Genomic DNA, 24,297 nt, shown 5'->3' with positions numbered 1-24,297 from the left:
AGAATAATTTCCAACTCCTTGGCTTCAAAGCTCTCCTAAAGCAGGCCTCTACCTAGAACTCCAGCCTCATCTTAACATAATAAACTACTTACGGGGCGCCTGGGTGGCTCAGTCGGTTGAGTGTCCAACTTCGGCTCAGGTTATGATCTCACGGTTCATGAGTTCAAGCCCCACATTGGGCCCACTGCTGTCAGTACGGACCCTGCTTCTGATGCTCTGTCCCCCTCTCCCTCTCTGTCCCTCCCTCACTTGTGCTCTCTTTCTCTCAAAAATAAATCAAAAAAACATTAAAAATATTAAAAACAAAACAAAACATAACTACCTACAATTCTTGCTGTTTAACAAGCTTTCAGGCTTTTTCACATGCTGTTCCCTCTGCATGGGCTGTCCATTCCTAACTACCATCTGAGTGTTCAGTTTGAGCAGAATTCTACAAACTACTCAAGCCTCACCTCCTCTAGTAAGCCTTCTCTGATGCACCCAAATCTACTTACTGCTTCATTCTATTATAAAACTTAGCATATTATTTTGCAATTTTTTAGCTTACATATCATCTCTCCTTTTAGAAAGTGCACTCTTTTGAGAACTGGGACCTTATGTCTTCAAAATATGTGGGACCCCTCTCTCCTGGTACATAGGCAGTACGTCAAAAGCCATACGACAGACATCCTGATTGAAAAAAAAATATGAAATAACTATTTTTAATCTCTTATTTTGGTGTTATGTGTTATATATAATGTTTATTTGCTTTTCACTATTCACTATAAATTATACTATATAAAACAGGACTTCTCAACCCTGGTATTTTGAGCTGGGCAATTCTTGGTTGTAGGAGCTGTCCTGTGCATTGCAGGATTTTTAGCAGTATCCTTGGTCTCTATCCACAAGATTCCAGGACCCTCCCCCCACCCTGCAACCCTTCACTCAGTTGTGACAACCAAAAATGTCTCCTAACACTGCTAAGTGTGGGGAGTAGAAAGTTGGGGGGGGGGCATGCAGTGGCAATATTACCCTTAGTTGGGAACTACTGGTCTAAAACACCAATTTGAAACAAAAATACAAAATGGGGTTGGTAAGTTGGAGGCTAACTCTTGCTGTAAAATTCTGCTTGATTTGCGGGGCACCTGGGTGGCTCAGCCAGTTAAGTGTCCAACTCGTGGTTTTGGGCTCAGATCATGATCTCATGGTTGGTGAGGTCGAGCCCCACATCAGGCTCGGGGCTGGCAGTGCAGAGCTTGCTTGGGATTTTCTCTCTCCCTCTTTCTTTGCCTCTCCCTCCCCCCCAACCCTCTCTTTCTCTCTCTCAAAATAAATAAACATTAAAAAAATTCTGTTAAACAAAACATAAATAAAATAAAATTTTGCTTGACTTGTTATCACAGTATTATTTGTAGGATATACTAAATTAAGAGAAAACATACTTTAGAAAATTGTAATTAATAAAAATCTCCCAATGCAGAACAGTTTTTATTATGAAAAACAAATTATATAGCTATGTGAGGTCCAATGAATTTAACCCCTTTCTCTCTAACTAGGAAAGCATATATATGTACATGTATGTGTGTATATATAGAGAGATAGATAGATATAGATATATATATATATGCAGGAAGAATGCAATTTTCAGTAACCGGTAAAAAGTATGGATGTATTTGAAATTCCCAAGAAGCCCCCATTAACCAGCTGGTGGTGTGACATTATCTGTCAACTCCTATTGGCACATACTACACACACAATAAACATTTGCTAAGTGAATTGACTTTGGAAATCTGTGTGCAAGACTTCTAGGTATTGTGGAGGACAATGAAAAGTTTGTCTTCTATTATGCAAGCTGTCTAAACAAGGGGACCATACCTTGTCTTTGTTTCTGTGTCACACACTTGATGGGTGTTAATTAATTGTTTTATTTTATTTTTTAACATTTACTTATTTTTGAGACAGAGAGAGACAGAGCATGAACGGGGGAGGGTCAGAGAGAGGGAGACACAGAATCTGAAACAGGCTCCAGGCTCTGAGCTGTCAGCACAGAGCCCGATGCGGGGCTCGAACTCACGGACCACGAGATCATGACCTGAGCCGAAGTCAGCCGCCTAACCAACTGAGCCACCCAGGCGCCCCATTTAATTGTTGAATGAAGGAATTACTTAAAATTACACTATCAAATGTAAGGATTTTTTTTTTTCCCTTGCTGGTTTCTGAACTTGGAAGCAATTAAATCAGTTGCTAGGGTTGATCATTTTCTTTATTTATAAATGATATCAAGTCCAATCTTTTGATTCACTATAAGGAAAAGAATCAATACTAACTCTGTGGTTTAAGCTGTATTGTTATGGACCGGTAAGAAAGAGGGTAATATACTGATCATCTATTGATACTAGCTTTATTTATTTAAAAAAAATTTTTTTAATGTTTATTTATTTTTGAGAGAGAAAGAGAGACAGAGAGTGAGTGAGGAAGGGGCAGAGGGACAGGGAGACACAGAATCTGAAGCAGGCTCCAGGCTCTGAGCTGTCAGCACAGAACACAACACAGGGCTTGAACCCATGGACCGTGAGATCATGACCTGAGCCGAAGGACGCTTAACTGACTGAGCCACCCAGGCACTCCTATTGATACTAACTTTAAATGTAACACCCAGATAATGATAACCAAAGGCTTATTTATATTCACGAATTTTATCTGATGCATCACATAATCTTTGAGGTTTTCAAAGACAGAACAATGATCACTGAGAAAACACCCACTTCGTGGCTCTACTCAAAGTATTAACACGGTGTGAACGGTAGGTCATAAACCTCTCAGACTTCCTACAAAATACGGTACACTGAAGAAGCACTCACTAATGGGAGTGATTTCTCACATGCTATAAAAGGGACACAAACAAGGAAGATAAGATTTCTGCCATTTTACTACTGTGTTAGGGAAAACAAATTAGATATTATAAAAGTTTGATAAGAGTAATGTAAAAGATAATAAGTTATTCCATGTAAAATATTAGCACCCACTGAGACCATGCAGTGGGCCCACAACTTACAGGTTGTTCTCATTTCTAAACTGCTATTTAGACTTTAGATTGCAAGTGGAAAGAATAAAATGACCTGCAAAGCATCTGGCTCTGTGCATGGCACAAAATGGGTATCAATGAATGGTATGATGAAACAATGCAGGGTTCAAGCCTGATTGATCTGAACAACAGGGACAGTGGAGAAAAGCAAGGGATGAACTATGGACCAGACTCAGAGTGGGGAGAGAGGAAGGGAAGGGACTGTCCAAGCAGGCATGACCTCCCTCTCCCCACTTCCTTCACTGCCTCACATGGCCAGGCTGGGTTCAGATGAAAGTCTCATATAAAGGTGAAGTTGGCTTCAGAGGGAGGGGCACTGTACACATTATTCAAGTTTTCAAAAAAAAAAATAAATAAATAAATAAAATAAATAAATAAATAAATAAAGTAAGTAAGTAAGTAAGAAGGAAACCTGTTCACCAGCAACTGGAGGGAAGTAAAATGAGAGACGGAATTCATGCTCTGCTGAGAATAACTCAGGTATAAGCTCTCACCAGATGTTTGCAGTCTTCTCTGGAGGGTACAAGGTTAGGAAAGAGGAAAAACAAGAGGGCTCAAGAAAAGAAAAGGTTATGAATATTCTGGTGGATAGTATGGTTAGGAAAGACAAATGAATGAATAAGATGGATTATTGAGAGATGAATAAGAAGATAAACAAAGGTTCACATCAATTCTGGTTAGAATGAAGCTAAACAATTTACCCGCTGGTGGCAACGGGCAGAGATTCAGAAGCGAGCAAAGGATACAGTGTGCTGAGAGAATGAGAAATTAGTAAGTGTCAATAGGGAGGAAGAGAGCAGCCCGATCCATCCTTCTTTCAAAAAACATGAAGAGCTCCTATGTGAGGTAGGGCCTGGATATTCAGAAAGGAAGAGCATGATCCTGCCCCACAGGAAACTCATGCACACTACTGCCAGAAGATGATAAGGAACCAGAGATGCTTAGTACAGAGTCTTTGTGATACTTGCCAATTTTAATTTTTTTTTAGTTTCTAAATTTTTTACATGTTTATTTCTTTTTGAGGGGAAGGGGAGAGAGGGAGACACAGATTCCGAAGCAGGCTCCAGGCTCTGAGCTGTCAGCACAGAGCCCGACCCGGGGCTCGAACCCACAGGCTGCGAGATCATGACCCGAGCTGAAGTCGGACACTTAACCAAGTGAGCCACCCAGGCACCCTGTCAATTTTACTTTTTCAAAAGCAATTTTTAATTTATTCTCTAGCATCATATTTATATTTATATCATATAAAAACTACAAACAGACTAACAAATTGTACACTTGCACACCTACCACACAACTCACATACCAGAACTTCGACTTTTACGTTTATCTAAATTCTTCTGCTCGCCTCTTACAGCTCTTTGTACTATGGCAGCATCTCCACACAACCAATCGAGTGTCCGGCTACTTCTTCTAAATTTTCTGTGCTGGTCAGACATATGCCACAGAGGCGCTCTACAAACCTCAGGGTCCAAGAAACAACTCCTCTTTCTTGTCTACAAGAAAGAGTTAAGGCAATATTTTGTTTCCTAATAAATACATTTCTTACAAACATTATTCTAGGAACCTAAGTTAGCTTTCCCTTAAAAGATTTTAAATAATTTGGAAAGGTAATAAAAGTTCATACAAATGGATAGTTGTAAATACTAAAAAAGCACTCTCAAATGTTGTCATGGAAACTTAAAACTCTTTGAAAATGATTTGTATTATCTTTCCTGTCTGGTAAGAAAAATGTTATTTTACCTTACAGTTTTTTAAAGTTTATTTATTGAGAGAGAGAGTGCACATACATGCGAGTGGAGGAGGGGCAAAGAGAGAGGAAGAGAGAGAATCCCAAGCAGGCTCTGTGCTGTCAGCATGAAGCCTGATGTGGGGCTCAAACCCACAGACATGAGATTGTGACCTGAGCTGAAATCAAGAGTTGGGCGCTTAACCCACTGAGCCACCCAGGTGCCCCTACCTTATGTTTTCAAATAAGGTTTAAAATTATCATTTAAAAAGTTACTACCCCAGGGGCGCCTGGGTGGGTTAAGCACCCAACTTCAGCTCAGGTCATGTTCTCACAATCCATGGGTCCGAGCCCCGCATTGGGCTCTGTGCTGACAGCTCAGAGCCTGAAGCCTGCTTCAGATTCTGTTTCCCCTCTCTCTCTCTGCCCCTCCCCATTCATGCTGTCTGTCCCTCTTTCTCAAAAATAAACATTAAAAAAATTAGAAAAAAAAAAGTTACTATCCCAAACAGGATTTTTCTCTTTCATCTTTTTAATTATGGTAAAATACACATAATAAAAAAATTACTACCTTAACACTATTTCAGTATACACTTCGGTAGCATTAAGTAGATTCACATTGTTGTCCAACCATTACCACTGTCTATCTCCAGAACTCTCCATCTTGCAAAATTCATACTCTTTCCTCAAAAAACATTAACTCCCCATTCCTCTCACCCTGCAGCCCCTGGCAACTACCATTCTATTCTGTCTCTATGAATCTGACTACTCTAAGTACTTCATATAAGTGGAATCATACTGTATTTGTCCTTTTGTGACTGACTTATTTCCCTTAACAATGTCTTAAGTTTCATCCATATTGTAGCATGTATCAGAATATCCTTCCTTTTTAAAAAAACTGTGGTAAAACACGTAATATGACATTGACCATCTTAACCATTTTTTTCAGTGTATAGTCATATTAGCTATATGCACACTGTTATCGAACAGATCTGTAGAATTTTTTCATCTTGCAAAACTGAAATTCTATAGCCAGAGAAAACCATCACCCTATCTGTCTGTTACTGGCTTATTGCACCTAGACTAACAACTTCAAGGTTCATCCATGTTGTAGCATATGACAGGATTTCCTTACTTTTTAAGGCTAATATTCCATTGTATGTACATACCACATTTTCTCTAGCGATTCATCCATCAGTGGACATTTAGGTTGCTTCCCTCTCTTGGCTATTATGAATAATGGCACAATGAATATGAAGTGTGCAAATATCTCTCTGAAATCCTGTTGTCAGTTCTTTTGGATATACACCTAAATGCGGGATTTCTGAGCCATGATAATCTATTTTCTAAATGACTATTTTTTAAAGCAGGTTCACAGCAAAATTGAGAGGAAGGTACAATGGTTTTCCACATACTCCCTGCCCCCACGCATGCATAGCCTCCTCCATTATAACATCCCCCATGAGAGTGGTACATTTGATATAACTGATGAACCTACACATTGACATATCGTGATCACTCAAAGTCCATAGTTTACATAAGGGTTCACTCTTAGTGTATGTCCTATGGGCATGGACAAATATATAGTGACATATATCCATTATTATAGTATCATACAAAGTATTTTCACCGCCCTAAAAATCCTCTGTGTTAATTCTATTTTTAATTTTTTAAGGAAACTTCAAACTCTTTTCCATCGCAGACATACAATTCTATATTTCTACCAACAATGCACAAAGATTCCAGTTCCTCTGTACTCTCACAAACATCTGTTATTTTCTGTTTTGTGGTGTTTGTGATTTTTTCTCAATAGAAGCTGTCCTAATGGGTGTAAGGTGGTATCTCACTATGGTTTTCATTTGCATTTCCCATACAATTAGCATGTTGAGCATCTTTTCATGTCCTTATTATTGGCCCATCATATATCTTCTTTGAAGAAATGTCTATTCAAGTCCTTTGGCCATTTTTTAATTGGATTGTTTATTTGTCTGTTTCTTTCTTTCTTTCTTGTTGAGATGTAGGAATTCTTTATATATTTTGAGTATTAACCCTTTATCAAATAAATGAATTACAAATCTTTTCTCCTACTCTATGGATTACCTTTTCATGCTGCTGTGTCCTTGGATGCACAGAAGTTTTATATTTTGATGTAGTCCAGTCTACCTATGTTGTTTCTTTTGTTGACCGAGCTTTCGGTTCATATCCAAGAAATTATTGCCAGTATAACGTCATGAAGGTTTCCCCTATGTTTTCTTCTAAGAGCTTTGGAGTTTGTTCTTACATGCAGACTCTGTCATGGATTTTGAGCAATTCCCTCTTACAGATTTGGAAATTCCCCACTTAAACCTAAATTAGCTCTTGAAGACATTCCTCTCTGATGTGTATAAGTGAGGTCAAAGGGCCTGTGCATTTTCTAACAGAAATGTAGCTGTTAACAACGTGTGGATACAAATAACTATAAAAACCATCTGCTCCTTCCGAATCAATGTGCACCTCAAATGATGGAAAGACAAAGAAGGGGAAAAAAGATAATGCAAAAAGACAGACAATTCTCTCAGATACAGTAACACTGGAATTAAATCTTACCAGGTCCAGTTTTGTTTTGTTTTGTTTCTAACGTTTTTTAATGTTTATTTTTGAGAGAGAAACAAAGTGTGAGCAGGAGAGAGGCAGAGGGAGGGAGATACAGAATTCGAAGCAGGCTCTAGGGTCCAAGCTGTCAGCACAGAGCCCGATGCGCAGCTCGAACTCACGAACCATGAGATCATAACCTAAGCCAAAGTCAGACGTTTAACTGACTGAGCCACCCAGGCACCCCTTACCAGGCCCAGTTTTAAGTCACCAATCCAAAGAATAATCCAGATTTTTTTTTAAGAAATTAAAAATTTTCAACCTAGGGTTACTATTAAAATAAAGGTACTTATATCCCACCACCAAAGGCTCTCTTCTCTATTATAATTTCATAGTTTTCTATTCCCTTTTAAATATTTATCTTCTCTATCCTCCACTGCTGTGTTTCTTGATGCTGCCATTATTAATACTTTTTTTTTATGCCTAACACATTGACTTATTTTGCAAACAGCTGCCTGAAAAGCCTAAGGGTGCCTGTGTAGTTAGGCACCAATTTAAGAAGTCTGTTTTCTGGAATAATATTTATTCATTAATATTCTTGAACACCTGCTTTGTGTAAGACTGTGAAAAAAACAAAGCTGCAAAACTCACCAGAAAGGTCTTATAAACTGGCCTTAATAGGCCATATTCAGTATCATAATCACTTAGAAGGATAATGACCTGGAAATAAACATACCAGCAAGGCTGCATGGGGCATTTCTCCCCAGTGGATCATCACGGCAGGCAATACAGTCGACAAGGAACTAACTCTCTTCTGGCCCTCCAGCTGACGTGTCAGGTTCAAGGGACCAAGACTCACACCCAGTGGGTTCAAGAAAACGTGTTAGAAGATAGTTTTATACTAGATTATAGCTTTGAATGCCAAGGTAAGATATATAATGTTTTATTTTATTTTGTGACCTCTGATGGCTTCTGAGTAAGGGATTAACATGACTAAAGCTCTATCAATGTTAATATGGCAGCAGTATGTCAGGGGCTAGAAGCAGAGAGAGACTCGAGGCAGAAAGATTATAACCTTCCATTGGGGGAATAATAACATTAATAGTAATAATATAACAGCAGTAACCAATACTTATTTTTTTTTTTTTTTTTGGCAATTTACCATTTGCCACACACTCTTCTAAGCATTTTTCATGTCTGAGGTCCTTATAACAACCCTGTGAGGCAGCTTTAGTACAAATATTATCTCCTTCACAAATGGGGAAACTGAGGCAACCAGAGATCACGTAACTTGCCTAAGGTCTCATGGCTCGTAAGTGGTAGGACCAACATTTGAACCCAGATAATCTGGTTCCAGAGCCTATACTCCAAAGCCAAGTCAACACCACCACCTCCCAAAGTGCACCACGTATGCTCACCTTGCCTAAGATTTCAGAAAAACCCGTAAGGGATAACTCATTTCTCCCTAAGAAACTTGATAATGACAGGGCCGACAGTTCTAGTATTAGACACAGCCAATCAGTCTGTGTGAGGATATCATGTGGGAATAAATGAGATCTTGAAGAGTCGCTGGTACCTCTTTATTTAGTGCCCACCAAGTGCCAATCATTTGTGCATCATCTCATCAAATCCTCACAACAATCCTATGATGGGGGCGTTGTTTTTAATCCACTTTTTTCAGATGAGGAAATATGGGTTCAGAGAGGCTATGCTCTCTGTCCCTCATTACAGAACCAGTTAACGACAGCCGCAGAAGTAGAATCCAGAGTCATATTAATCTCATGTGCTTCCTACTACCTTACACTGAGGCCTGGAGCAGTAGTGACAGAACACTGCCAGTCTAGAAGGCGGCAGTCCTTCTGCCCTCAAAAGGCCAGCAACCCCCTCAGGAAGACTCTGAGGCTGCTTAGGGGTGCGTGTGTAGCTGCGTTCCCAGGCTATCTCTCTGCCCAGCTAGAAGTGACACCAGGCGGATGCTGAGTCAGCCGTTGTTCCAAGGAACCAGAACCAGCCTGTAAACCAGGCGAGGCCGAGGCAGCTCTGAGGACTCCAACACACAGAGAGTAAACATGAAACCCCATGGAAGTTCACAAACACAGGCTATCAGTTTGTGGCCCTCCAGGAAGAGAGGTTAAAAATAACATTCTCTGAAGAGAACTGAGGCGAGTCAGAGGGAACTGAGGATAGTACCTGGAAATCAGAAACCCAAGGGAGCAGAGCTAGGTCAGAAAATTGACTATGCTTGTTTTCTCAGCTAATTCCCATATGTTTAACCTCAAAGTTTCTCAAAACTTTACTCTTAGAAAAATGGTTATGAGATAATATTAAATTAAAAAAAGCAAAACACACCAACACAATTGAAAGATGGTGGACTTTTGGTATTCATTTTCTTTTCCCTGAATTTTCCAAATTTCCTGTAACAGACATATATTACATTGTTATCCAGGGACAAAAATAAAATACACTAATCAAAAAATTTTTCATTCGTATTTAGGAAGAGAAAAAGAAAAAAAGACCAATTTCACAAAAAGTAGTCTAGTCATTCCCAAATGTTCAAACAGGCTACATCAAAATCACATGAGACATCTGTAAAAAAATACAAGTTTCCAGAACCCAAAGACCTACTCAGTCAGAATTTCCCTGGGGGGAGCCTAGGAATCTGGAGTTTTAACAAGCTCCCCAGGTGACTATAATCTTTTTTATCAAGGAAGTCCAGGAGGACTTTCAATTCCCTTTTTCGTTTTGAGGTTCCTTGGTGATTTATTTAACACTGGCACAAATTTATACTGGAATGCAAACATACAGTATGTCATGGTGGGAGTAAGTGACCGGGGTGAGGACTTGGACGGCCTCATGCCTCACCATTTATCTCTGCAAACTTCTGAACATCACTCAGGGTTTTCAGTTCTTGTCGTGGACATGCTGTTACACACAGCGCTACGGACTTGATCTTCCGGTTTATCAAGTCCAGATTGCATGGATCCAAAAAGAACACATACCTAAAGCATGGAGAAAAACATTGAGATGTTATTTTGCAAAAACACATTCTGGTTCACTGCCTAATTTGACCAAGCCTGTAAGCAAAGAACATCCATACCCTTCACAAATTTTATCAAAGATGAACAAACAATTCAGAAATCTAATCACAGGTTGTTTGAAAACATACTGTTAACAGTGGGGACTGGAGGAATTGCAGGACTCCTATTTGTCATGGTGTATTTTTCTAATATTTACATTTTTGTAATGTAGTTTATAATTAGAAATTGTCTGTTTTAGTTTTTTAGATAATTAATTTGTTTTCTTTCTTTTTTTTTTTTTTTTTTTTTTTGGTCAAGGTTGTGCCCTAAAAGTTACTAGAATATTCCAATAGTGCTGTATAGTGTGAATTATAGTTTACGTATAAGCTTTAGCTAATATATAATTACATATAAAATTTAAAATTATAAAAATGAAATATAAACTTTTGCTCATTAATGTGTAATTATAAAAACGAATTGTAAAATTACATACAATTGAATACATAATGTTGAATGGAGACTAGAGGGAATTATGCCAACATTTTATCTGCAGTCATCTCTGGATGTTAGAATAAAGTGATTTTAATTTTCTTTCTTTCATTTTTCAGAATTCTCATTTTCTAGTAAATGAAATGACTTTTGAGGTGAGATAACTACAGTAAATATCATTTATTAAAAAGGTCGATTACATATCAACAAAGTAATCCTCAAATCTTAAATTATCCCTTTTGTGTTCTGTACATTCATGTTTCAGGAAAAGGAAGATTAACCAGAAATTACACTGAAACAGATTGGGGTTTTTTTTTTTAATGTTTTATTTATTTTTGAGACAGAGCATGAGCTGGGGAGGGGCAGAGAGAGAGGGAGACACAGAAGCTGAAGCAGGCTCCAGGCTCCCAGCTGTCAGCACAGAGCCTGATGCGGGGCTCGAACTCACGAACCGCGAGATCATGACCTGAGCTGAAGTCAGACGCTCAATGGACTGAGCCACGCAGGCGTCCCTGAAACAGATTGTTTTTAAATGTTAAACCGTAGGGGCCCTGGGTAGCTCAGTGGATTAAGCGTCCGACTTCAGCTGAGGTCATGATCTCTCGGTGTGGGGTTCTCAGGAACCCTGCTTCGGTTGGGCTCCCTGCTGTCTGCTTCGGATCCTCTGCCCACCCCACTCTGCCCTTCCCCTGCTCATTCTCTCTCACTCTTTCTCTCAAAAATAAACATTTTTTTTAAAATGTTAAAAAGTAGAAAAGATGATAAAGATTGCAGATGTTATCATTTGCCCCAAAAGAAATACTCTTAACTAAGAAAAGCAAAGTCTAACGTTATGGATCAACAGAGGGGAAACAAGCAGGAATGTTTTCATGCAAGACAGGAGGTAAAGAACCTCCAGCGCTGGTTTCCATTCGCCTGGGTCCGTGGAAGGTTTTATGAAATTGTCTCTCTGCCAACAGCCTTTCCCACATTGTTAAATTCTACTGCTATATAAAATGGGATTCAAATCAGGAAATATAACCAAATATAAGAACTAGGTGAGAAAACGGAAAAGCAAAAAGATCAAGTCAATACATATGCTGGAATGGACAATATATAAAAGGATACCAGAAAAAAAAAATTAAATAATAATAAAAAAAGAAGTGTGTACATCAGGGGGATAGGGGCCTGAGAGGTATTTGCAGGTAGAGTAACACTGCACACAGGAGAAGCACCAGGGACGAGGAACCCAGCATGAAGGTCAGGGATAAACTACAAACCACCAAACTTTAAAAAAAAAAAAAAAGGTAGTTTGTAACCATTACCATTCCACAGAGAATGACTATGTAGCCCAAGAGACCTAGAAGGTGCATGAATTCAAACCTAGACCTTCTGAGTGTCATCCCATGTACGACCTGCTCTATCTCCAAAATATTTCCTACAAAATAATAAATCATTGTAACCTTTCTATATTAACTTACAATATTGTTTCCAGCATTCTGAAGTTCAATTCAATCCATGGCAGCAAGTTCCTACATAATTAAATTTTAACTAAATGGCATTTCACTGAATATTTACAGAGTAGGAAAAATGCATGTCTCGAACAGATAAATTTTATGATTCATTAAAACTGTACCCTTCTTGCCTTTTGATTGAAAAATGCCCTTTAGCCAGGTAAATAAATCCTTACATTAGTTTCAGTTTTCACATCAAACAAAAATGAACTGTATGCGGCAATTCCATTTTTTGGAAAGGAGACAAATAGCCAACTTTCAAGTAAGCATGGCACTGGCAGACCAGATTAACTAACAAATCTACTGATAAGTAGGTTTTTTTTTAACTGACAGCACAAGATGCGAGGTAGGAGGCCATAAAACATTCCCAAAAGGCTTCTTACAAACAGCCAGCCACTGTCACAGGTAACCGAGAAACCCAAGCAAATTTTCATTCAGCTTCCAGTTCCACGTCCTGTAGAGGAGCAGGAATGAATCAACTACCAAAAGTGGGATTAAAAGGGAAGGAAGAGAAAAACACTTCACAAACTGAACAGCCCAGATACCTGCAGGCATTGTTGGCACACAGGACAGGGGCCTGCAGCATCACCACGTGGTACTGAGAAGAACACATTTGCAAAGAGATCTGCAAAACAGCCTAAGCGAGCTTGGAACTTCAACGTTAAGAGGAACAGCGAAAAATGCTTAAGACTAACCCGTGAAGCAAACACTATAGAGGCTAGCAGGTAAGGCACGTAACTATGTATCACAGTCAAGACAGCTCCTGGGAACTACTGAAGGAGAGAAACAGATAAATTCATTTCAAATCGAAATTCTTGAAATACAGGTTATCCCCAAAAAGACAGGACAGGAGAGAGTTCTAAATAAAATGTCTACGTACACAGTAAACTCACGGGGACAGATGCACCAAAGATGAAAACAGGGCAGTAAAGCAAAGGAAGGGCACTAAAGCATGGAAGGTCGGGAAAAGGGACAAGAGGCACAGAAAGAGGTGACTTTTAAAGCTGTGCTCGGAGCAAGGCGGTGAACACAGAGCGAGCTGAGGCAGATAACGATGCCAGAGATGGCTCAAAACTGCTTTACACTTCTATTTTGCTTTCATTTTCTTCAAGGAAGACAGGGCAAGGTAGAGAAAGTAAGATTTACTGGGAATTTACTTTGGGCCACAAAGTATCTTAGGCACTGTCCTCACACATCCTAATTCAACAAAAGGGAACTGAGACTGACAAGCTGGACAAATAACCAAAAGCCATACTGACCTGATGACTTGAACCCTGGGGCGCCCGACTCCCCAGTGTTGCTCTTTCCGCCACTGCTCTTCCAACTTAAAATGGAAAGTGAAGGGCACTTGGGTGGCTCAGTCGGTTGAGCATCCAACTACTTTTTTAATGTTTATTAATTTTTGAGAGAGAGAGAGACAGAGCACCAGGGGGAGAAGGACAGAGAGAGGGGGAGACACAGACTCCGAAGCAGGTTCCAGGCTGTCAGGAGAGAGCCTGACGCAGGGCTCGAACTCATGAACCATGAGACCATGACCTGAGCTGAAATTGGACGCTTAACCAACTGAGCCACCCAGGCGCCGATTAAACCCTCTGGAACCCCGGAGGAAGGATTCTGAAGCCCTACGTGGACACAACACGGTACTGTCCTCCACATGGTATGCAACCCTCCCATGATAAGGATTAAAAAGGATGACACAAAGACACTTCATTCATTCAACAAACACTACTAAGTGTTATTATGAGTCTACTCCTGGAGATACAAAATTCATTAAAAAAAAAAAAAACCAGTTCTTAAATGCAAATAACTTACAGCCTAGAGAAGAAGAAACAAAAACAGTCATTTCTGCTATGAGGCAAGGTTGAGATGGTGGAGGAAACAGTGTAATTCTGCACAGAGCATAAGGGGTTAGAGGAAGCACTACGGAGCAGGAGGCAGTATTGAAGCCACATTTTGGAAATGAGTAGGAATTTTCCACACAGATGGGGAAGGGAGCGTTCTAGGCAGAGAAAACTGCATGTAGAAAAGTATAGAAGCATGAAAGAGCATATTTAAGGAACAGCAAATAATTTGATAAGGTGGACTACAGGATCGGACATCAAAGGGCTATGCCCAAGGAGAAACAGGGGACAGAAGAGGCAGCCATCCTTACAGCTGAAGGACCTTAAAGCTCCACTACATTAGGGAATGCGCTTTCAACAGCCACAGCACCCGGAGCCCCCCCCCGCCGTGTGACCAGCCCCTTGGGTTCAAGGCCAGGGAGGGGAAGGCTGGGCCACCAGGGGGCGCTGCTCCAGAGCTGAGCCTTTGCCTTCAGTTGCCTCCTGCTGCCATGGCAACTCTGCGGCAAGGCTTTTTGGAGTAAAGAGTGGCAAACAGATACCAGTCTGCTGGCCATCTCCTGCCAAATTTGGCTCCTGTCCTCTCTAATCAGGACGGAAGCACTGCAGCACTAAAGCTGGAAAGCTGGCTGAAAAACCCCTCTGTCCGTCGCCTCTGCGTTAGTGATTCCTAACACGTGTTTTCCCCAGAGGAGAATAAAAATGGAGTCTGATCATTTTGCCAATTATTACCTCATATCAATTTACAATTTACAGCCCCTCTCCACAGAGTATGCTGCCATTAGTGAATCACACCAAAAGGAACAACACAACAGCCTGGCAGAGGCATCTCCTATTGCTAAATATAGGCTTCAGAGAGCCCTAGATCTCCGCTCCACTCGCAGTGGAACTGTGCCCAGAGGAGGCCTCTTACTTCCTGCGTGGGGTGCCAGCAAGGCAAGTCCAGTCATCCCCCACCCCCAAACCCCGGGGTGGGGCCCAATTGCCCCATGACGGGCTGTGCTTTACACAAGGACAGAGGTATGGAGTCTGCGCACTAAAGCCAATAAAAAACCCAAACTAACCCAACACCAACTAATGCAACACACAATTAACTAAAACCCCGCCTGCCCTCTACTTTCTGCAACAAGCTAAGGGGAAAGAGAGAAACAAGCTGAAAGCAGTGATTGGTCTTCAAAACTGTAACTCTACACAGTGGCTGAGAGAATTGTGCAATGTTCACCATGCCCCCAAGACGTCAACAACACAGACCAGGAAACAGAAGAAAAGGGCGGAGCTGAACTATGGGCAACGTGACCCCTGAGGCTGAGGCCACCAATGCCCCACTTTCCCACTGCCTCCCAATCCTAGTGAGGAAAAGGCAAGGGGAGCCTGCATGGTTCAGTCGGTTAAGCGTCCGACTCTTGGTTTCAGCATAGGTCATGATCTCATGGTTCGTGAGTTTGAGCCCCGCATCGGGCTCCGTGCTGATAGTGCAGAACCTGCTTGGGATTCACTCTCCGCTCTCTCTCTGCCCCCTCCCCTGCTTGTGTTCCCTCTCTCTCCAAATGAATAAACTGAAAAAAAAAAAAAAAAAAAAAAAAAAGGCAAAAATGTCCCGAGAAAGAGGTAGCACTTGTTATAGAGATGCCTCAGCACATACCTCACCAGCCTCCAAAGGACACTGACCAGCCTGCAGCCTTCTACTATAGCACTTCCATAGGTTTACAGGTAACTGCTAAGAAGAGAAACTTCCATGATCATTTCTGGTAAATTCACAGCACTGAGAGCTGAAGACAACTTCCAACTGTGAGGAAGCCCAGGAATCAGAGTAAGACAGCAACACTCTGAGAGGTTTACTGCTCTCACCTTACATCCCAAGGTCTTCTTTCTGTTCCTTGCTCTCAGGCTTACTCGCCTTACTCTCTCCTACAGGCCTTAGCACTTCTCTCTGCCTGGAGTGTTCTTTCTCCAGAGACCAGCACAGCTACTGGTAGCCCCCTCACTTGCTTACAGTCTTGCCTCAAAAGTCACCTTCTCAATGAAGCCTCCCCCAGCTGCCTATCTAAAATGCCATCTCTCGAGGCGCCTGGGTGGCTCAGTCGGTTAAGCGTCCGACTTCAGCTCAGGTCACGATCTCGCAGTCAGTGAGTTCGAGCCCCGCGTCGGGCTCTGGGCTGATGGCTCAGAGCCTGGAGCCTGCTTCTGATTCTGGGTCTCCCTCTCTCTCTGCCCCTCCCCCGTTCATGCTCTGTCTCTCTCTGTCTCAAAAATAAATAAACGTTAAAAAAAAAATTTTAAAAAATAAAATAAAATAAAATGCCATCTCTCAGGCTCTGTGGTGACAGCTCAGAGCCTGCAGCCTGCTTCAGATCCTGTGTGTGTGCGTCTCTCTCTCTAACCCCTTCCTTGCTCATGCTCTGTCTCTCTCTCTCAAAAATAAACATTAAAAACAATTTTTTTAAATAGGGGTGCCTGGGTGGCTCAGTCGGTTGAGCGTCTGACTTCGGCTCAAGTCATGGTCTCGTGGTCCGTGAGTTTGAGCCCCATGTGGGGCTCTGTGTTACAGCTCAGAGCCTGGAGTCTGCTTTGGATTCTGTGTCTCCCTCTCTCTCTCTGCCCCTCCCTTGATCATACTCTGTCTCCCTCAAAAAGAAAACATTAAAGGGGCTCCTGGGTGGCTCAGTCGGTTGAGCGTCTGACTTTGGCTCAGGTCACGATCTCACAGTTAGTGGGTTTGAGCCCCACATCGGGCTCTGTGCTGACAGCTCGGAGCCTGGAGCCTGCTTCAGATTCTGTGTCTCCCTCTCTCTCTGCCCCTCCCCCACTCACGCTCTCTCTCAAAAATAAGTAAACATTAAAAAAATAAAAATAAAACATTAAAAAATTTTTCATAATAAAAAAACAAAATAAATAAAATGCTATCTCTCCACTCTGATGTGCATCATCCATCTTTCCTGCTTTCTGTTTCTCCTTAGCACTTACACTCACTAACACGCTGTATATTTTACTTATCTATTTAATTATCTGTCTACACCCATAGAGTATCAGCTCGCAAAAGGCAGAGATATTTGCTGTCTTATTCATCACTATATCCACAGTGCCTAAAACAGTGCCTGGAATGAAGAAGGAGTTCCTTACTTACTTGTTGAGTTAATAAATGGATGTTAACTGTATAAGGTTTTGCCAAGTGGAGCAGGCGGTAGAGGGAAGGTAAGGAAGACGATATTTTAGGTAGAAGGAAATATTCAACAGAAATTTATCAAATACCTCTGCCAGGTATAGGACTAAATAAGCACAAGCAATGCCGTGATAAATGAGACCAACACAAACAAGTGTCTCCCTTCCCAGCATTTATAGTCCAGAGAGTAGGGAGGTAATTGCAAAAGTGCATAAATGCTACAGCAGAGAAAAGAGAATAAGAAAATGCATCCAAAGGGCCCCATGAATGGATAGGTGTCCAGAAGAAGGGAAATCTAAAGCCAGGACCTAAAGAATGAGTCAGAATTTGCAAGGTGTGGAGGAAAGGAGGCAGGACCAAGGAAGGAAGAGAATATGCAAAGACATAAAAGTGAGAAACAGCACAGCATAATTGAGAAAATGAAGAATGTCAGGATGGTGGAGGTGGACGGTGATGAAGAACCAGATGGCTGGACAGGCAAGCTGGAGCTAGATCATGCAGGCCTCACAGGTGGTATCCAAGACGTCAGAAAGTTTGGAGTTTGTCCTAAAGTCACCGGGGAGCCATTAAAGGTTCACCATTTGTCACGTGGGGCATTTTTTAAAGGCAAGCAAAGAGAAAGTCAGGAGACTGGTGAGGAGGCTGCTGAATCTCTACAAGAGAAGATGACTTGGGCTGGGCTGAGAATGGGGACGAAAATGAGATTTCAGAAACATTTAGGCACAATTAGGAAAACCTGATGACTGATTCTACGTGGAGGGAAAGAAAGAAATTAAGCATGATGCTTATTTATGGGAAAAAAATTAAGAAAGGAAGAAATTAAGAATGATAAGGAAAAAATTAAGGGGTGCCTGGGTGGCTCAGTCAGTTAAACATCTGACTCTTGATTTCAGCTCAGGTCATGATCTTCCAGTTCGGGCCCCACATCGGGCTCTGTGCCGTTGGTGCAGAGCCTGCCTGGGATTCTCTCTCCCTCTCTCTCTGCCCCTCACCGACGTTCTCTCTCTCATTCTCTCAAAATAATAAAATAATTTAAAAAAAAAAAAAAGAATGATCTGGTTTAGACTAGGGTGGTGAGGGCATTCTGGTTTGGACTCCTGTTCTGTTTGAGAAGACCTACATCTGAGGAGGAAGAATAGAGTTCGAAGAGATAAAGATCATGCTCTTACTGTAGACAGTTTGAGTCTGGAGTGTCCGTGGAGTGTCCGAGTGAGCCTAAACAGCTGGCTGGAATGTTCTGGCAGAGAAATCGGACAGGAGATAGAGACGGCAGAATTATCAGCATATGAATGATAACCTCACCCCCAGGAGTGATCACCAAAGTTAGTGTGCAGAGTTGGGATTCTGATCTTTGGTGAAATCTGTGTCCCTGTTGAAACCATAAGCAAAATTTGGTGTGCAAATTCACATGCAGTTTTCTAAAGAGAGATTTCATACTTCCAGTTTTGATCAGATTATCTAAGTCCCCCAAAGAGATTAACACTAAGAGCAAAGTAAGATGATCAAAGAGCCAAAACAAAGGCATGGAACTGAAAAGGCATGGGAAAAAAATGATTCTACTATTTAGCTAAGTTGTCTTTCTTCTCCTTATACATAGACTATAAGGGAGAAATAATCACCAGAATGGTAACCAAGAGTCAGACAGCAAACTGTGTTCCTCATACTAAACTGAGACAAACAAGCAAATTAAAACATCTTTTAAAAAAAAAAATTTAATTTTTTTGTGAGAGAGCGACAGAGAGTACAAGGGGGGAGAGGGACAGAGAGAGGGACAGAGAGAGGGACAGAGAGAGGGAGAGAGAAAGAGAGAGAGAATCCCAAGCAGCCTCCACACTGTCAGCACAGAGACCCATGTGGGGCTTGAACTCACAAACAGTGATATCATGACCTGAGCTGAAACCAAGAGTCGGACACTTAACGGACTAAGCCACCCAGGTGCCCCTAAATCATCTTTTAGAAAAATAACTCAGGGCACCTGGCTGGCTCAATCGGTAGAGCATGCCACTCTTGATCTCAGGATTTTAAATTCAAGCCCCAGGGGCACCTGGGTGGCTCAGTCGGTTAAGCGTCTGACTTCGGCTCAGGTCATGAGCTCACGGTCCGTGAGTTCAAGCCCCGTGTCGGGCTCTGTGCTGACAGCTCAGAGCCTGGAGCCTGTTTCAGATTCTGTGTCTCCCTCTCTCTCTCTGCCCCTCCCCTGTTCATGCTCTGTCTCTCTCTGTCTCAAAAATAAATAAACGTTAAAAAAAAATAAATTCGAGTCCCATGTTGTGTGTAGAGATCATTTAAAAATAAAATCTTATAATAATAATAATTTACAAGAGCTATAGGAAAGAAAAGTTCTCTATTTACTCTAGTGAACTGGAATAACACCCCAACCCCAAGTTCATTGGCAATATTACACTGTTACAAGGATCATTCTCAAAATCAACATGTTCCAGCACTCAGGCTGAGAAATAGTATGTGCTAAGAGTCAATGACCAGAACTTTATTTTTCTTTTTAGTTTAACAGCTTTATCAAGATATAATTTACATGCCATAAAATTTACCTGGAAACTGTAGAGTTCAAACTTTTGTACAATTCAGCTCAATTAAATGTTTTTAAGCATATTTTACAGTTGTTTATCCATCACCACAATCTAATTTTAGAACATTTCATTACCCTAAAAAGGAACCTCATGCCCATTAACAGTCACTCTCCATTTGGCCACACTTTCTAACCCCTAGCCCTAGGCAACCAGGAATATATGCTCTATGTCTATAGACTGGTCTATTCTGGACAGTTTACATAAATGGTATCATAGAATATGTGGCCTTTGGTGACTGACTTCTTTCACTTAGCATGTTTTCAAGGTTAGTCCATGTTACAGGATGTGTCAATACTTCATTCCTCTTTATGGCTGAATAATATTATACTGTATGGATATAACACATTTTGTTTATCCATTCATCAGTTGGTACACATTTGTGTTGTTTTCCCTTTTTAGCTATTATGAATAACACTGCTATGAATATTTGTATACAAGACTTATTATGGATGCATGTTTTTATTTCTCTTGGGTAAAGGAATGGAATGTCTAGGTCACATGGTGATTCTGTATTTACTATTTTGAGGAACTGTCAGACTTCTCCATAGCAAGTGCTCCATTTAACGTTCAGACCAACAATGTATGAGGGGTCCAATTTTTCCACATCCTTGCCAACATTTGCAACCATGTCTTTTTTACCATACCCATTTTAGTGGACTTGAAGTGGTAACTCATTGTGGTTTTGATTTGCATCTCCTTGATGCAATGATGTTTAGCACCTTCACATGTGCTTATTGGCCATTCGCCTCTCTTCTTTGGAGAAATGCCCATTCAAATCCTTTGCCCACCATAGACTTCTTTTTAATCTTTGAGAACAACAGAGTAAGGCAGGACAGGCACTAGGTATTATCACAAAAGTATGAAAGATTATAAGAGAAAATAAGGATGAAAGTAAAGAAAAAAGAGCACTTAAGAGAAATTACAGGAGTCAAAAGACTAAAGGTCAACGAACGGCTCCAGTGGGCAAAGAATGCAAAAGCTGGGAAGATGGAAGGCTGTGGTCAGAGTGGGGAATTCTTGAATTAGTCTGAATTGATTTTATAGGTGGAGCAGTAAAGGGTGATGACCAAAAACCAAGCTGTGACTACGGAAGACTAAATCCTGAAAGCCCCCACTGAGAAGAAATTCAAAGAGTTCCCAGGGCTAGAGTAAGAGTCAATGAGACAGAATATGTGAAAGTGCTTTGTAAACTCCACAGATGTAAAGTTGGCTAAATTAGCCGTTTTTCCCATCTGGGTTAAAAAGGCAAGAAGCTTTGGTAAGTAACTTTGAAACTTGTTTTGGAAGATAATAATCATGAAGATGATTATAATAAATAGCAGTTAACATCTATGGTTCTAGGCAACGTGCTCAGGAATAGACACCATTTATCATATTTATTCCTGAAAAACACCCTAGGACGTAGGTACTGCTATTATCTTCATTTTACAAATGAAGATCTTTAGGTCAAACATATTAATGTTACCTTCTCTAATGCAAATCATCATTGGTTAAAAATGTAAACCACAGTTGGTTATCTGTCTACTGAATCTACCCTTATGGATATATCCCCAATTACGTGAAAAATCTTACCCATTATAGAAAAACTATAAATACTGTTCTCAAGGCACTGCTTTTATCTTTGTATCAGAGACTCAAATTTTTTGACAATCAAACATCCCCACCTTGGTACTACTTTGCTCCTTTAATGCTTCAACAATGTATAAATGGTTTCCTCTCCATAACAAAGTATAATATTTGTTTTAAGATATTTAACTCATCTAAAATTTATTTTGCATGGTATGGGATTAAAACAGTTTTTGGGGCGCCTGGGTGGCGCAGTCGGTTAAGCGTCCGACTTCAGCCAGGTCACGATCTCGCGGTCCATGAGTTCGAGCCCCGCGTCAGGCTCTGGGCCGATGGCTCGGAGCCTGGAGCCTGTTTCCGATTCTGTGTCTCCCTCTCTCTCTGCCCCTCCCCCGTTCATGCTCTGTCTCTCTCTGTCCCAAAAATAAATTAAAAAAAAAAAAAAAAACAAAAAACAAAAAACAGTTTTCGATGTAGTTCCTTCATATTATCATTCAACAATGTCTTTTGTTAAACACTGATGGTATTAGTTTTTATTTTACTTATTTTCTCATACACTACTATCAGTTTATTTCTGATATTTCCTTTTTAAAATTCTTTTTTTAATGTTTATTTATTTTTGAGACAGAGAGAGACAGAGCATGAATGGGGGAGGGGAGAGAGAGAGGGAGACACAGAATGGGAAGCAGGCTCCAGGCTCTGAGCTGTCAGCACAGAGCCCGACACGGGGCTCGAACTCACGGACCGTGAGATCATGACCTGAGCCGAAGTCGGACGCTCAACTGACTGAGCCACCCAGGCGCCCCTATTTCTGATATTTCTATTTTGTTTCTTCCATCACTGTTACTAACATGCATCCAGGTAGTCTTATTAATATGCTTTGGAGGTAAGTGTTGGTTTTGAATAGTAAAACTCCTTCTTGTTCCCCTCTAAACGACACAATCATTAATTAGACAATGAGTAGCCTTTCCTCTCTACCTGTTTTGTTTGGTCAATACACTAATTGCCAATATTTAAAGATCAGAAGATCAATAAGGTACTAAGGTCAGAATGTTGCCCCCCCCCCCCCCCCCACATTCATATGTTGAATCCTAACTTCCAAAGGTGATGGTATTAGGAGCCTTTGAGAGGTGATTAGGTCATAAGGGTGGAGCCTCCATGGGTAGGGCTAGTGCCCTTATAAAAGAGGTTCCAAAGAGATCCCTATCCCCTTCCACCATATGAGAGCACAGTGAAAAGGTGCTAGCAATGAACCAGAAAGAGGGCCCTCATGAGAATGTGACATTCTGGTGTGGACCTTAGACTTCCAATCTCCAGAACTAAGAGAATTATGTTTCTGTTGTTTCTAACCCTCTCAGTCTGTGATAGTTTGTGATAACAGCCTGAACAGACTAAGGCGATAAGTCCTGTGTCCTCCCCTACTCTCCTTCCACCAATAGATTTCTGGCTTCTTTTGAAAAATGAGCATCACTGGGCCATCTACCCACATGCCAAAAATCAGACAGAACCAAGTAGAAGCTATCCTTTTATTGGGCACACACATATCAAGTTCAAAGTGCCCAACATTCCCTAGAGTCTTACTCCCAGCCCACTTAAGTGATGTACAGTGCCAGCTTAGCGGCCTTTAGATATGCAAACTCTGGTGAAACCCACAAGTTTCCCTTTCTACCTTCAAAGCCAGAAAGTTCACAATCAATTTGCTACTTAACTTCAGTAACTACACCTAGCCTAGATTTCTGGTCTAATCTCTTAACTTCCATTGTATGGCTCCTGATCTTTTATCCCCATTTAATTTACAACAGATGCACCTAATTCTAATCCTCTCAAGTTATTTTGTGAACAAGAATAATTTTTAAAAATGTTCCCCCCTCACCTGTACCCCAATGTTTATAGCGGCACTCTCAACAATAGCCAAATTATGGAAAGAGCCTAAATGTCCATCAACTGATGAATGGATAAAGAAATTGTGGTTTATATACACAATGGAATACTACGTGGCAATGAGAAAAAATGAAATATGGCCTTTTGTAGCAACATGGATGGAACTGGAGAGTGTGATGCTAAGTGAAATAAGCCATACAGAGAAAGACAGATACCATATGGTTTCACTCTTATGTGGATCCTGAGAAACATAACAGAAACCCATGGGGGAGGGGAAGGAAAAAAAAAAAAAAAAAAAAAAAGAGGGTAGAGTGGGAGAGAGCCAAAGCATAAGAGACTGTTAAAAACTGAGAACAAACTGAGGGTTGATGGGGGGTGGGAGGGAGGGCAAGGTGGGTGATGGGTATTGAGGAAGGCACCTTTTGGGATGAGCACTGGGTGTTGTATGGAAACCAATTTGACAGTAAATTTCATATATTAAAAAAAAAAAAAAAAAAAAAATGTTCCCCCCTGAAGTTCTTTCCTGCTCCTTTATTCTGTGATTTATACTATCAATCAAGTTCAATTCACCATCCTATCAGGATCTTAACTGTATTGTATTAAGTCTATAAATTCACTTTGTTAGTATTGTCATCTTTATTATATTAAGACTATTCAGCCAGGAGTAGAATATATTCTTATTATTTGTTTTCTTTTCATCCTATTAAAGTATTATAATTCTCTGTATTAGGCCCTGTATCTTGTTTGATTCTATTTTTTTTAATTAAAAAAAATTTTTTTTAATGTTTATTTATTTTTTTGAGACAGAGAGAGACAGAGCATGAACAGGGGAGGAGCAGAGAGAGAGGGAGACACAGAATCCGAAACAGGCTCCAGGCTCTGAGCTGTCAGCACAGAG

General features: G+C 40.8%; 1 protein-coding gene across 3 annotated transcripts in view; it reads right to left on the bottom strand.

The window, feature by feature from the left end:
• Positions 1-24,297, bottom strand: part of SLC44A1 (solute carrier family 44 member 1) — a 202,127-nt gene that overhangs the window by 97,052 nt on the left and 80,778 nt on the right. For all 3 annotated transcript variants that reach the window (XM_078436620.2, XM_078436622.2, XM_078436621.2), the window contains exon 4: positions 10,227-10,363. In XM_078436620.2, coding sequence (XP_078292746.1) covers positions 10,227-10,363 — 137 coding nt within the window. The remainder of the gene's footprint in view (positions 1-10,226; positions 10,364-24,297) is intronic.

Source organism: Panthera onca, chromosome D4, assembly GCF_046562875.1.
Source record: "Panthera onca isolate mPanOnc1 chromosome D4, mPanOnc1 haplotype 2, whole genome shotgun sequence".
In the NCBI taxonomy this organism is placed as follows: domain Eukaryota; kingdom Metazoa; phylum Chordata; class Mammalia; order Carnivora; family Felidae; genus Panthera; species Panthera onca.
The sequence above is the reverse complement of the archived record's forward strand: the minus strand, read 5'-3'. Positions and strand labels throughout refer to the sequence as shown.